The sequence below is a fragment of the Leishmania panamensis genome, assembly GCF_000755165.1.
Source record: "Leishmania panamensis strain MHOM/PA/94/PSC-1 chromosome 16 sequence".
NCBI lineage: Eukaryota > Euglenozoa > Kinetoplastea > Trypanosomatida > Trypanosomatidae > Leishmania > Leishmania panamensis.
The window spans coordinates 454550-469664 of record NC_025861.1 but is presented as its reverse complement, the minus strand read 5'-3'; the positions used below and the strand labels follow the sequence as shown (position 1 = coordinate 469664).

Here is a 15115-nt window from a genome sequence, read left to right as displayed (position 1 = left end):
TCCTCCATCTCTTTCGTCCTCCATGCAAGCAAACTCATCCATGTCGCTCTTCTCGCCTCCCCCGTCTTTCTCTCCCCACCCCCTCCTCACCTGCCCCGTGTCTCGACTCCCTTCAGCAGCGAATTACACGTGGGACGGAGAGAAGCCCGTCGTTTCGCTTCGCTGCTGTTGTTGTGCTTTGCCTTGCGTTGAATATATGCCGCTGACCCCCCTCCTTTTCCCGCGTTCTCATCTTCACAGACTCTCCTACGCGCCTACCACGAGCCGATCATCGACGCTTTCTTTGGCTTCTTCTCTAGTCAAGTGCTCTCCACTCACACACACACGCACACTCTTTGTTGCCCCTCCCCCCCTTTCAGCTTCATTTTAGCTTTGCATTTTGTGCTTAGCACACGGCTCTCCGCCCAGCCACTCCCCGACCACTTTTCCCCTGTTTGTGTGTGTGTGTGTGTGTAGTGGCGTCAATGCTGCGTGCGCGGTGCTCCTACACGGCGGCGCGGTGCTCGGCGGCCATCGCGATTGGTGGCGGCAATGGCGTCCTCGGCGGCAGCGGTAGAGCTGGGGCGGAAAACAGTAGTGGCACAGCTGCCGCCTCCGCCTCTCTGCACGAGCAGCGTCGCTACTCGTTCAAGTACGCGACAAAGCGACAGCACAATGAGGTACGTCAGCCGTCATACATCCACGACAAGCGCTATGGCCTTTTCAGTAATGAGCATAACATCGGTAAATCCCGCCGTGGGCTGCCGCATATCACGCCGATATACACGAAGCACATGAATCTGTGGGAAGCAGACACAGACGCGAGCACCAATCGGTTCTTTCGACACTACGTCTTTGGCCAGCGGGAGGTACACCTATTACTTGGTCGGCCCCATGGCTTTGAAGCCGATCAAGCCGGTGGCCGCCAGGGCGACTCAGCCTACGAGCTCAACACAGATCAGCGCTACAAGGGTGTGCCGCGGCCTGCTATCACGAACCTGCACTACGAGCCGGTGTGGAACCAGACCCTGTATCGCAACACCGCGCATGGCAATCAGCTCACAAATCCGTCATCGAAGCTGACGGCGGCGGTACTGGGGCCGGACTTGATGGAGGTGCGCGACGTCAAGTCTTTTGAGCACTGCAAGGCGTGGTTTGACCGACTTTCATTTCTCATCCAACAGCACTACGACGCTGTCGGTGACATTGGCGAATTTCGCTCGCGGCACACACAACATGTGCACGAGTTCTTTGTGACCTTTCACGAGGCTCTGAGCAGCTTTGATTTCCAGGACCGCTACCTGTACGACCAGTTTGCCAAGGCGCGGCCGAAGCATCTGGAAGACCTCTTCGCCATCTTCCTGGAGATGGAGGCGAACTACGTGAACGAGGACTACTGCCCTCGATGCAGCTTGCCGTACGCAACGACGCGGTACTGCGGTGAGGGTGACCCGAACACGCCGTTTCGCAAGCACCGCGGTCGATGGGCACCGCACCAGCATTGGGGCAAGGAGTGGTACGACGTCGTGATGCGCCGCGCCGAGGCGCTGTGGTACCGTGCCACCGATGACCCGTTCTTTGGCACGACGTCGCACACCCAGCGCCAGGCAGAGGCTTTGCTCTCTGTCTACATCAAGACGAAGCACCGCGCCAAGGTGGTGGACTTCGTGCACGCGATTCGTGGATCAAAGGAGTTTCTCCTGGGGCAGCTGCAAATCACGCCAACGATGCAGAAGGCCGTCGATGACCTGCTGGACAGCACACCCCACGAGCATCTCCTCACGAACGCCTTCAAGCTAGAGAGCAGGGCCGCCAAGTATACAGGTGACGCGCAGAGCGTGCCGCACTCACCTCTGCAAATGCGGCTCGATATGGAGATGAACAAGTACCGCCGACAGCAACGCGAGGAGGGAGTGGTGCGGATCCCGCCTACCTCGTGGAAGCTCGACACCTCCGCGATTGTGCCGTACAAGGTCGACCCGCAGACGAAGCAGGTGACAAACTGGCGAGCTGTGAAGGAGGGCATTGAGCAGTCCTTCCTCGCCACAGGCCTTCCCAAGGAAGCGTACACGAGTGAGGAGTGGCGTGAAATGTTGCACCTAAAGGAACGCATCGCCAGTCGCGGCGCGCGCCGCGCACAGTTGGAGGCCGACCGCCAGGCGGAGGAGGCACTCATGGCGAAGAAGTACGGGCAGCGCTCTCCTGCAGCAACCAGCAGCTCGTCGTGGTGTGTCTTTCCTGACGCGGCGTGGTATCGTGTATTTGAGACCGCGGCGGAGGTGTTGAAGCCGTACGGCGTCACCTACGCCGGGCAGCGCGTGCTCGTGCGGAGTCGGACGTACGCCAATCCCGCGGCAGTGCCGTACACGGACCCGGCGTGCAACGCCTCTGTGCTGCTCGACACCACTCCGGAGGCGTGCGGTGTCTTTGGTGGATTCGAGTCGGGCGAGGTGCTGCGTCTCTCCCCAAGGGAGCCGGAGGGCGCGGCGGCGTTCGACGTGGTGGTCGTCGGTGTCGACAAGAGCGGTGCCGAGAGGGAGTGGTGTCTGTACGCCATGTACCGCGACGCGGCATCGCAGACGAGCAAGGGACTACTGAACCTCGGTACAGACTGCCTGCAACTACTGCTCAGCTACGCCAAGGTGGAGCAGATGCGGAGGCGCGCGGTCGTCACGGTACTGGATGCTCAGCGTACGCTGCCGGAGGAGCACCTCGGGCAGGTCGTCGGCGTGCGGGGGGGAGAGCTGTACGTGCAGTGGCACCTGCAGCTCGGAGGCAGCTCTGAACTCGACCGAAGCGTCGCTGTCCCGCTCGGCAGCCCGGAGACGGTGAAGCAGTTGTACAAGCTGCAGACCCTGGCGGATGCAGATGGGGCACCAGCGCTGCTGCAGGAACCACCGTCGTGGCGCACGCCATTTCGTAACGACTCGGTCGATGAGCGCCTCAAGGCGCTGGAGCAGGCGCCGTTCAAGCGGGAACAGTGGGCATCTCTCATCCAAGGCAAGTATACACCAAAGGTAAAGAAATACGGGTACGCGCAGCACACAACGCAAGACGACTTTCAGACGAAGGAGTACAAGGATCGGCTGCTGGCGCGGCAGTACTTCCACAACCCACAGGCGTTCTCCGTCATTCCGGAGCGGCACGAGCGGTCAGTGAGGTTTATGGGCAAATGGGAGCATCAGCGCGTATGTGGACTGCCGACAGTGGACCGGGATGAGCTAGAGAAGGGCTGGGGCGAGGCGGAGGAAATCACCGACGCCGCGGTGGACGCGATTGAGCAGGCGCTACGCGACATCAGCGGCCGGCGACCCGGCAACTTTGTCAAGTCCCCGACGGAGACGCAGTCGCTGCGCCTCAATGAATCATGGTGGACACCACTGGAGTTCGGCTGGGAGGAACACAACCGTGAACAGATGGCCTTCCTCGACAGTAGTGAGCGCCGCATCATTGAAAGCGCGCGACTGCCATTCGGTGGCAGGCGACCGCCCTTTGGAACGACCTACGGCATGGGGGAGCGCATTAGCGAGATTGCAGCGGACTACGCGAAGGGGTTCGGACTGGGCCCGCATGGGCACTCCCCACAGCACGACACGACTCACTTCAACACGCTCGAGGAGGAGCAGCAGCGCGCGAAGGCGCTCGGCCTCGGCAACGCACTTGTGCGACTCTTCCACGAGAAGCTGGGCAACCAGGACATCCAAGCCTGGGCATCGCAACAGTGTGGTGAGTCTGACGCCAACGTACGCCACCTTCTACTCTCCGTTCAGGAGTGGCGCATGAAGGGACGATCGCCGTCACTGCTACTGTGCAAGGTGCTGCAGCGATACTTGAAAGAGGAGCTCGATGCCTTCAATTGTGGACTGCCGGCTCACGTGCCGCGTCTCGCGGTGCCGTACGCTGCTGCGTCTGCTGCCGACAGCAACGGCAGCAGCAGTGCCGGGAATATCTGGGTGGATGTCGACCGCAAGGCCTTTGCCCTGGAGCACGCTAGTGAGTTCCATCGCGGTGACAGCGATGAGCCATACATTGTCGGCCTCGTGCAGCGCGCTGGTATGAGCAGCGGCAGTGACGGCGCCTCGCCGACGGGCAGCGACACCGACAGCACCTACGCCGCGTACGTTCAGCAGGATGTGCTACAGCGTTTTCAAGTAGGCCTGGCCCGCATCGTCGGCCGCGGCATTCCGAGCTCAATTATTTTGGAACGCACCGTGAAGAATAACCGCAGCCTTGAGCGGGAGAGCGCCAAAATGCTGACGCTGGTGCTCGTAGGGGAGCTGGCGAAGCTGCTGTCGAAGATGCGCGTCTCGGCGGACAACATCTCGATGGTGGTACGCGGCCTCGCCCAGTGCCCGGAGAAGGAGCTGTTGGGTGGTGGCGACTTTGCGGTGCCGGTGTCACTCATCTTCAGCTGGAGTGGCCCGCAGTCGAATCGTTCCGCCGCAATCAGCAATAGCGGTGCCAGCAACGCCAGCTCCGGTGCTTCCCGCGGCGCCGGTATCCGTTCGGTACAGCAGATGATTGAGCGAACGCGACAGAGCTCCAGTGCTGGCAGCAGCGGCAGCAGGGACGGCGAGAAGATGGTAGCGAAGGTGTTAGAGGAGCTGGCGTGGAGTCAGGACGGCGTCGCTGCCGATGTCCTCTACGCCGTGCAGCGGAACCAAGCGAACCCCGCGCTACGGCAGGAGTTCCGGAATGCCTTCCTGCCCGTGTGCTCAAACGACTCCCAGAAAGTGCAGCAGATTTACACCGACTACACGTTGGGCAAGTTTGTGCCCAACATCACGGTCGCCATTGAGGCCTTTGTAAAGTTCCTGGGGAACATTTCAGCGCATCCGGAGCGGGTGACAAGCGCTGTGGAGTACTTCGAGGTGGACAGCACGCGCCGCGCGGATGGCACGGAGGGAACGGGCCAGTACACGCAGGTGCGTTTGCTGCCGCCAGAGATGGGGCCATTCCAGTACGAGAGTACCCTCATCGAGTCTATCGAGACGGCAGAGCGCTTCCGTCGGTACGGCATCCTTGCCGGTCCAACCTGCGTCCCCACTTCTGGCTTCATTGCGGCGAACTGTAAGTCGCTCACTTACATGACGCATCGCGACAAGGAGGTTGTCTACGTGACAAGAGAGAATGACCAAGGGCTGCTCAACGCGCTGCGCACCTCTGCCCTCTTCAATAGCATCTCCAGTAACCCGAAGCTGAGCCACCTGTTGAAAGAGAGCCCTGGTAGCGATCAGCGCCGCAGCAGCGGTGGAGGACAGCCGCACGCGCTGCTGGTGGATAGTTTCAACCGCTTTTTCTACCGGGTCGCGCCGATGCTGAGCTTCTACGAGAGTCTCCTAAAGGAGTACAGCGCCACAATGCCGTCCGCCCAAGCCGAGGCACAGATCGCCAACCTTGGGCTTGCCCGTGCCTTGGAGAGCGAGGCGTCGACGACCATCGAGCAGGACTTCCGCCGCAACGCGGAGCGCTACTGGCGCAACGTACTGGAAGGCCGTAGCGGCGAGGAGGCCACGCTGGGCAGTGGCGGTCGTGGGTCAGCCAGCGCGCAAGGCCGCCAACCTCCCCAGCAAGGAAGTGGGCGCGCCAGGCAGTCCGGCTCTGGCAGCCGCAGAGGCAGCGGTGAGTTCAACCTTACCAGCATCGTAGGCCACCGCGCTGCCGCTGGCGCGCGCGGCGAGAAGGGCCAACCCTTTGCTTCATCGTCGAGCAGCGGCAGCACCATGGCGACGGCGGCATCCTCATCGGCACGTGTCAAAGACCTGCTGGGTAACTTGAAGGGCGGCGGCAGCGAGGCTGGACGTGGAAAGGGCTCTCGTCCTGCCAGCCCGTCCGGCGCGACCAGCGGCAGTCGTGGTGGTCGCAGCAACAGTAGCAGTGGGGATAAGAATCGTGGCGCAAGCGGGAGAAAGTGAGGTGTGCTAGCGCTCCTCGTGTGCGCTGGGTATTGGGAGGGTTGCGGGTGGTGTCGTGCGGGTATTCGTGAACTGCAACGACGTCGGTGATTGTGCAAATGGCGGAGGACAGCGGCAGCGGCCGTGCGACCGGCTGGTGTGCTGCGCTGCGACCTCAGTTTGGTAAACGGTAAGTTCCCCATCGGCAGTGATCGCCCACAAACACGTGTGTAGCCAACGGAAAAGGCGGCGACACTAAAAATAAAAGGGCGTGGTGGGGCTCCCAAGGGGGGCTACGCCCAGGGTCTGGCGGGGTGGGTGTGTGCTGCTGGTAAGCACCGGCGACGAAGCTCTCATTCTCTCTCCGTGTGTGTTGGGTCTCCCTCACCCGCATCCAATGACGTTTCAGCGTCGCCCTCCTCCTCCCCTCCCCTCCTCCTGTCCTCTTTTGCTGAGGCGCCTCTCTTAACGGCGAGATGGCCGGCGGCAGCGGCGTATGGGGGAGGGGGAGGGAGCAAGCGTTGAGTGAGGCACATGCTCGGGCCCACTGTATGCCCTCTGCGCATAACTTGAGCCAGGGACGCGTGGAGGATCACGCCATTGCGCATCCCCCACCACCACCACCACCACCACCAATCACCTTCGTCCCCTCCCCCTCACTCAACTTCTCCTGGGCCTCCCCTCGGTTCTCTTCCTGAGCTGTTTGGCTGCTGCTATGGCATGCGCTTATTTCCTCTCGCTTCTCTCGCCGGTTCTCGAAGCGACCAACTTGATACGCGTAAGTTTGCTGCCATATCTACGCCCTCTCCCTCCCCTTCTCCACCTGTCTGCGTGAGAAGCGCTGACCCACACACTCCGCCGACGCATAACACGCCGCAGCGCCTTCTTCTTTCCCCGTCCTCGTCGGTCAGATGTGGAGAGAGCCCAGCGATAGGGGCTGGAAAACGTCAAACGACAAAATTGCAAGAAGCAGCGCAGCCCCTACACCTTACTCTACCCAACTCTGCGCATAGACGTACACGCCCGCACCCTCCCCCCCCCCTCCATTACCCACCATCCAGCCCTTTCGACAGCGCTTCGGCTTAGACTCGGGGGGGTGCACTGAACCTCTCCCCTCCGTCTGTGCTCGGACTGCGTCTCACCCACACGCACACACAGAGAGAGAGACCACAGAGACATACGGATGCGGAGAGAGCGCGAGACCTCTTACCGAGACACGAGCATGTGCATGACACACAGACGCAGATGTCCGGTGTTTTCGTCACCTAACACGTGACCACGTATACCCCCACCACCATCACCACTCCCTCCCTCCCTCCCCAACCTCTCTTATGCACAAGCCGCATCACCGTCGACCATAGCACATCCTTCCCCACCTCGCCCCATTCGCTGGTGTCCCTCGCGCATACATATATGTGCACGCACGCACACACGTATATGTATACGTACATATAGCTGCAGGCCTACAATCAAAACTGGCAGGCGAGACACATTACCCCCACCCCACCACATCGCCCCCCCCCCTCCTCCTCTCTTCTCACTGTACGTGCTCAGAGTGTTCGTCTGATTTTTCTCTCGTGTGTCTCTCTCGAAGCTGCGTTCCTCTTGGGCCATCACCCAGGTGCCTCCGGTGTATAAAGCACGCGCGCGTGTGTGTGACACAGCTGAAAGTGCACTCAGCGGTAGAGGGACACTTGACCCCCCCCATAAATGCACCTCACCCTTCCCCACCCCCCGCTCTTTTTTCATTCATCTTCATGAGCACGCGGCACTGATCTGCGCAGACGCCTGCATCGGCACCTCGACCGACACGCGTACGGTATCTACGCGGCCATCATATATTTTGGCCCTTGTGAAAGAGACAGCTGCGTGCGCCAGTTGCCTCGATCTCACACACGCTCGTGTGCAGCTGGAGAAGGAGCACCTGTCTCACCCTCTTTCCCCTCTGCTGGTCTCCTCTTGGGCTCTACTCCTTTCCTCCCCAGGCACTCCATTCGATGCACAACTCCACAGCGCGAAGACGCACTTCTGCCGAGCCGCAGCGGCAGACACAGGAAGGCCATCATCAGAAGCACGAGGATGCTGCACACAATCAACGACAAGGAAGCTACATGATCTCCAGCAGCGGCGCTGCCCTCGAAGGGGCGCAGTCGCTTCAAGCAGCTCACTGGGCACGTTATTCGAGTAGGGCGCCGCAGCAGCAACCTGAGATCACACAAAACGTTGGCGGCACGCCAGCCTCACTGCTGCTGTCGCGGAGCATACGCGACCAGACGCACCCTCGCACTACCGGTAGCCCCTCCAGCGTGATCAGCGCGCGCAGGGCGCATAGTGCCGACGACAAGAACAACACCAGCGTCCGCGGAAATGAATCCCTCACGATCGGGATGCCGCGAAGCCTCAGCCGACACACCACCGCCTTCCCGTCTCACTACCTCTCGACTAGCTCTCCTAGCACCTCATCCTCCTCGCCCACCACCGCGTCTACCGCCGAACTGGAGATGCCAATGCAGCTCGAGTCGCTGTGGAGCAACATTGACCGCTACCTCTTCGCGGTCTACACGACCCTGCAGACGGGTGACGAGAGCTCGCTGCGGTCCTTGCGGTGCCCGAAACACCGAATGAGCTGGTACACAGTCATTTACAACGCCTGCAGCGGCGACCCTACCAAGTCGCGTGAGCTCTACGCACGCCTCGCACTCCTCCTGCTGCACCTCCTTGAGTCCCACGTCCTCTTCCCCATCCTGCAGAATGTGGACCACAGCCGTGTGCAGTTTCTTACAGGCACGGAGGACTACAGAGGCACGCACGGAAGTGGAAGTGCCCAGCAGGATCAAAGTAGCCGCAGCGCCCCGACGGAAAGCGGCGCCACTGGTGGCAGCAGCAGCAGCGGCTGGAGTCGTTTTAAGAACATCGCCGCTGCTGCTGCCACCAGTGAGCCGGTGCACAGGGCACCTTCAAAAGAAACGAACCGCAGCTCCTCCTACAGGAGGTCCTCCAGCGGGCACGGTAACACCAACGGCTCCTTCGCGTTTGTGAGGCGCCTGCTCTACCCCTCGTCGTACCCAACCGAGACAACCACAGCGGCGAGAACGACCCCAGTCGGCGGCGAAGGCAGTAAGATCAGCAAGGAGAAGGTCGGTGCAAGGTGGCCTCCGCAGTCGCCAAGAGCACCCGCGACACCAGCCCCGGTAGACGGTGGCGCAATCACGAGCAGCAGCGTTGTCGGCCGTGGCACCAGTTGGTTTGGGCAACAAGGCAGCAGCGCTCGCTGGGGTGCTGCACCGACGTCAGGCCCGCACGGCACCTTCTCTCACCACCACGCCCGCGTCGCATCAAAGACGGGGCGAGTACTCGTTGACGCCGAAGAGGAGGTGCTGTCGGAGGTAAACACCATCTCTCCCGCATCGCGGCACTCACCTCGGCGACTTCAGCTCAGGGAAAGTAGCAGCGACAGCAGCTCTGCAGCCGCTCTTGCGTCCTTCAACGACACCGAAGAGGGGAGCCCCGGGCTGCGCACAGGCGCTGACGACGACGAGGACGAATCACTACACACCATGAACTCTTACCTCTCTTCCGAACACATCGGTCCTCTAGGCCGCATCCGCACCAGCACACACTCGGGCGAAGACACGAGTGCCGCAGCTGTGCGCGAGGGTGGCATGGCGGAGCTACCGACGAACGCCATCTCGTCTCTCATGTCAACTCTGACGCCAGGCGACCACACGCTTTCCCCATCTCTCTCCCCAGACCCGTCTGTGATGACACCCATCATAGCCAGCAACACCACTTCCTCCCCAGTGAGGGACACTGCCGTAACCCTTGCCCCATCTGCGGCCAGCGTGACCACGAACGAAGCGGCAGCCTCGCCCACCGTCCTTGTCTTCTCTGCCACAGCGACGACGGCAACACCCGCTGCACACGCCGCCGACCCCGCCCACCCCAACGAACGCCGCTTTAGTCTCTGCTACACATTCCTACAAGAGTGGCGAACGTTTCTGGTCTTCCGCAGCGTCGTACTCTCGTGCTTCCGCTACCTAGACCAGTACTACACCCGCCGCTTTGGCATGGACACGATCACGCTCATGTGCTTTAAAGTGTTCTACGTGGTCGTCTACGAGCCCCTTCGGCCACTGCTGCGGATGGAGCTGCGCTACCTCATGCAGTACGTGCGCGAGGTGTTCGAGACAACGGACCAGGTTGCATGGGAGCAGCTAGGGCTTATTCAAGAGACGTACCGTGTCATTACAGAGCTGCTCCTCCTCGTGCAGTCTACCTCGTCCTCCATGGTGGCTCAGCAGCAACAGCAGCAGCAGACGGGGCCTAGTGTCAGCGGCGGAGGCGGGGGTACGGCAGCGGCAGTCGGCGCAGCAACGGCGTCCGCAGCGAGAAGCCCCAACATCATGAACACCCCCCCAAGCCTCGTGGCCCCTTTTGCTGAAGGTGTGTCATCAGTGGTGGACCCACTCACGATCGCCACTTCGGCGGTGGCGGAGACGTCCGAGAGGAGTCACTCCGGCAGCCGTGCTCGAAGCGCTGTTAGCGGCCACAACTTCAGCACACCGAGCAGTGCCGCCAGCACTCCCAATGTGGGCCTGCTCGACACGCGCAACAGCGCCAGCACCGCTGCAACTCCTTCTCCGGTAGTCGCTGGAGGAGAGAGATCTGGCGCGCATTCACACGTCAGCAGACGACGTCGTTTGCTCTCTCTATTCACGAGTGGACGCCTCGGCGATGGCGCAAAAGGCGGCAGCAACAGCGGCCGCGCCCAGCGAGCCACTTCCACCCCAGCGGACCTGCGACCGAGTCTGGCATCAGCGGCTTCGTCCGCGGCAGGACAACCCGCCCCCTTTGAAAGCAACCGTGGCGTCGGTGCTGACAACAAAGACATGCTGCGGTCGAAAGGGGGCCGTGATGGTGACAGCGGTGGTCTGTCGGCTAGGGATGAAGCGGATGGCCGAAGCGATCAGCAGCAGGAGGGTGCGGTGAAGAGCTACTACATCGCTGCGCCTGCCGTGGTAGTGGACCTCCGCGGCACAGTTGAGCTACGTGATCGCCTCGAAGGCCATACGGCCGCCCATCACCTGACCACACAGGCACTAAAACAGTGGGAAGGCATGCCCGCTGACCGCCGGCCGCGTCTCGGCACTATCATCAAGGAGATTGCGAAGCCGTTGACAACCATCGTAATGGAGGATGTAGCCAACGAGTACGTCGCCGGTATCTACGCCTTCTACCGCTACAGACGTGACGCGCACCGCCGCAGTGAGCAAGGCCGCCGCGGCTACGTGGCTTGGGCAGTTAGTGTGAAGGAGCTGGAGAGGCATGTGTGGCGGCGGGTTCAGTTGCCCTTCCTGCACGCCTCGCTGCGGTCTGCACTGAACGAGGTGCTCGTTGTGGAGCCGCACCGCAGCATTCTGCTGGATACCCGCTTTGGGTTGCGTGCGCTGCTAGATGCATGGAGCGCGAACGTGGAGGCGGCGGGCCTTTGCTTGGCCCCGCAGATGTCGGCCACCACGGCGTGGTCTAGCGGTGCCGCAGCGCAGGTGGGCGGCAGCGAGTACCTGGAGTCGCTGATATCGACTGGGTTGCGCGGTAGCCATCAGAGCCGCAGCTCACCCTTCCCGCATCAACGCACAACCCGCTCTCCCTTCTTTGAAGCTGATGAGATGCACGAGGAGACGTCACCGATATCATTTTCATTTTTATCCGGAGAGGAGGAAAAGAAGGACGACGGAAGACACAGCGGCAGTGGTGGGGGGGATTGGTGCAGGGTACAGTGGACGACCGCGGCGAGCGGCGACAGCCACAGCACGGTCGTCTCCGCCATCAACCGCGGCAGCGGCAATCGCCTCACAGAAGATCGTGGGGCGTGGGCAGGCAGGGGGCGTGGAGAGAGACACCCATCTACAGTGGCTGTGGGATCCACGCCACGTGGGATGAGCAGTATGGACAACAGCATCTGGGCCCCACCCAAGGAAGCTGCGACGAGCGCTGCCTCCGCACCTTACCAGGGACTTGCTGAGCAGCCATCCCCGTCCTCCGGTACCACCGCCTCTGTAGAAACCAGTTGGACCATTTCTGGCGAGGCCGAGGGCGATTTGGCGTCTGCGCTGGTCGCACTCGAGTCTCTCTATCGCCTTTTCACCGATGTTACCAAAGACGAGTGCTTTGTGCTGATGGCCGCCATCCTCATTACAAAGCTGATCCGTGATGCAGCGGACATCATTGAGCGATACCTGTGCGCTGTGAGCCGCCCAGCATCAGCAGCGCCGTCGCAGCCGCACCCGCAAACACCCGGGATTGAGTTCATGGCAGGCTTGGTCGGACTCATGGCGCGCTACACGGACCTCGTGGAGAGCGTCTTCCACAACCACGCGACCGTGCTTGGTGCCTTGTTCAACGCGATAGAGGAGCTGATGTGTCCCTTTCGCTGGACTCGAAAGGGAGCACTGCAGGCGTCTCAGCAGCGCGCCCACGAGGCGCTTATGGCGGCTGCAGCAACAGCAACACCAAGGGCCTTAGGCAGGTCATTGAGCCAGTTCGCATCGAGCGCCGGCGCGGATCTGCCGAATGTGCTGCTCAGTCGAGACGCACGACAAGCCTCCATGCCGCTCATCGCGCTTGCGGCGAACTACCCACAAGCGGTACAGCAGTTAAAACTATCGGTGTTGGTTGCTCGCTACGTGGACTTTCTCCTGCAGCAGGAGTGCCGGGGCAGTCGAGTGTTGAGTGGTAACCTTCACAAGCGTCTACGCCTCGTTGCACAACTGGTGGCACTGCTCGAGGACAAGGACACGTTTCTCGAGCACTACCGGCTGTGCTTGGCGCGGCGGTTGCTCAGTTATTCAAGTGGTCCGGTGCCACCACAGTCAGGAGCTCCGCCAGGAACGGTATCGGCGGCCGTGGGCGGAAAAGCAAAGCAGGCGTTGGCCGTCGGACGTGCCGTCCAGAGATCTTCTGCGTCGTTCTCGCCGAACTTGGAGGTGGAGCGCCTGCTCGTGAGTTTCCTTCAGTCGCACCTCGGCGTCACGGCCACACACGCCTTCGAGGCGATGCTGCGCGATTACGAGGGGGCAGAGCGTACGCGAAACCTCTTCGAGCAGAAATTGGCCTACCTGGAGCTCCCTGCGAAGATACGGGTGCAGCTGATTGCCTCCGCTCAGTGGCCGGCCTACCCCATGCCTCCTCTGCAGGCGCACACCTCGCTGCAGCGCGGCATGGAAGCGTTCCGGGACCACTATGCCCGGCAGCACCCCTCACGCGCTCTGTTGTGGGTCTTCAGCCTTGGCAGCGCCACCCTCACCGCCGAGTTCGTCTCTGGCACAAAGCAGGTGGTCGCGAGCACGCTTTCGGCAACGCTGCTCTTAGTGGTGAGTGACGCCTACAACGCGGAGGCGCCCGATGCGGCGCAAGCCGGCGTGCTCACGGGGGTTCAGCTAGCTCGCATACTCGGACTGCCCTTTCACGCTCTGCGGGCCCACCTGCACTTGCTGACGCAGCACCGGGCGTTTAACCTCCTGCGGTGGATTCCAGCGAACAGCGGCGCCGGTGCAGCGGCAGCGTTCATCATGGAGAACGACTCCTTTTCGCTGAACCCTTCCTATGCCCACACGCTACGTGCAATACGCTTGCCGCTACCCAAGGCTCATCCCACTGACGTGCCGTCTGGAGGCCCCCGCGCATTCGACGGTAGCACCGAACTCGCCACCCGCTCAGAGCCGTCTACAACCTCGTCTAGAGCAGCCGCGCCGGTGACAGCCTTTGCGGATGAAGATGCGGTTGTCGCTCGGCATGTGCAAGCGACACGTCGGGTACTGCTCGACGCGGCTCTTGTGCACATCCTCAAGAGTCACCGTGTCGTGCTCTTCGAGGACCTATTCCAGACTGTAGCAAAACACCTCTCGCGTCAGTTCGTACCCTCGCGACGCGATATTAAGGCGCAGCTGGAGGGACTCATCGACCGCGATTACGTGAAGCGCAGCCCCAACGATCCAAAGATGTTTATTTACCTTTCGTAAAGGCACCGACGCACTTCACGCTGGAAAGCTGAAGGGCAGCATTATCTGCAGACAAGAGGAAAGAGTGAGTAAGGGGGGAGGGGGTCAGACGAATGCGCGCAGTGAATGGTGGTGGGTGGTTCTTCAACCACTCACTACCCCCCCCCCCGCGCGCCACTTTGGCGCAGTTTCTCTCTCTTTCTCCTTGTGGAGCAAGGCACAACGGCGCTCATGGCACCGTATAGGTTCGTTGGTCACCCTGCCGCTACGGTCTGTAGGTTGGGGGTTGTGGAATGTCACGCCCACTGCTCTTAGGTGCCTCCTACGCAAGCACGCGAGGTCTCTCTTTCTCCCTCGACGTGCTTCTTCACCCACCTCTCCCTCATCGCTCCCCCCTCCTCCCCTTTTCCTGTCGCTCCCTTCGGCGCTCTTCTTAACTGCTGAAGTCGCCTACGTGCGCGCACGTGCTTAAACGTCAGAGGCCGTTTTAGCCTCAGGTCCCCCCCCCCGAGTCCGTCCCCACCCGCCCCCCTTTTTGTTTTCTCCCCCCTTTGTCTTTCCCCTACGATGACGCCTACGAGCCATTTGAGTAGTGACAGTGAAATGTCTGCTGGTGTTACGTGGTGTGTGCAGGTGCGTGTGGGGGGGGGGGTTCTCGGATATGTGCGAGAGAGTCGGGAGTGGCTACCGAGTTTCATCGCGGCATTCGGTGGAAACAACTGCGAGAAGGCGAAGAACAGGGCGAGAGATAGAGCGCGCGGCCAGAGATGTGCAATCCTGCAGGCAAGCGTGTGGCAGCTTTTACTGTACGTAACAGGGCGAAGATAACATCGTGGATGTAAGCATAGCACAGCAAAATAACTGAAAAGGAGGCGATCAAGATGATGAATTTGTGTGGCATCGCACGCCTGACGGAGAGCGGCAAGTACGCGTGGGTGGATGTAGGTATGCGTAGAAACCTCCTGTCCACTCCCCTCTCCAGGACACCTCGACCGACCCACCCACTCTAGCCTTACTCACACCTCCCCATCCGTCGTTGGCCGGCGTCGTCAGTATCTTGATCGACGCCGGCCAACGACGGTATTTCGTTGTAGCCCCATATGCTCGGGTGTCGCGCACCACCATGCCCCTCTTCCGTTCTACATCCCCCTCAGCGCCATCGCCATCTCCTTTGCTCCCTTTCAGGTTGTGTGTTCGTTCTCTACTGCCCTCCCCACCACCACTGTCACTGCCGTCCCTCTA

The 15115-nt window shown here is 61.3% G+C and overlaps 2 protein-coding genes across 2 annotated transcripts; both read left to right on the top strand.

Annotated features, from left to right (window-relative positions):
* Window positions 1-464: 464 nt before the first annotated feature.
* LPMP_161190 (hypothetical protein) lies at window positions 465-5894 on the top strand (the record flags this gene model as incomplete). Its single annotated transcript, XM_010699345.1, has 1 exon — window positions 465-5894. One exon carries the CDS (start codon window positions 465-467, stop codon window positions 5892-5894), a length of 5430 nt encoding a protein of 1809 aa, XP_010697647.1.
* Window positions 5895-7870: 1976 nt separating this feature from the next.
* Window positions 7871-13894, top strand: LPMP_161180 (cullin-like protein; the record flags this gene model as incomplete). Its single annotated transcript, XM_010699344.1, has 1 exon — window positions 7871-13894. The coding sequence occupies one exon, from the start codon at window positions 7871-7873 to the stop codon at window positions 13892-13894; it is 6024 nt and encodes a 2007-aa protein (XP_010697646.1).
* Between the last annotated feature and the right edge of the window lie 1221 nt (window positions 13895-15115).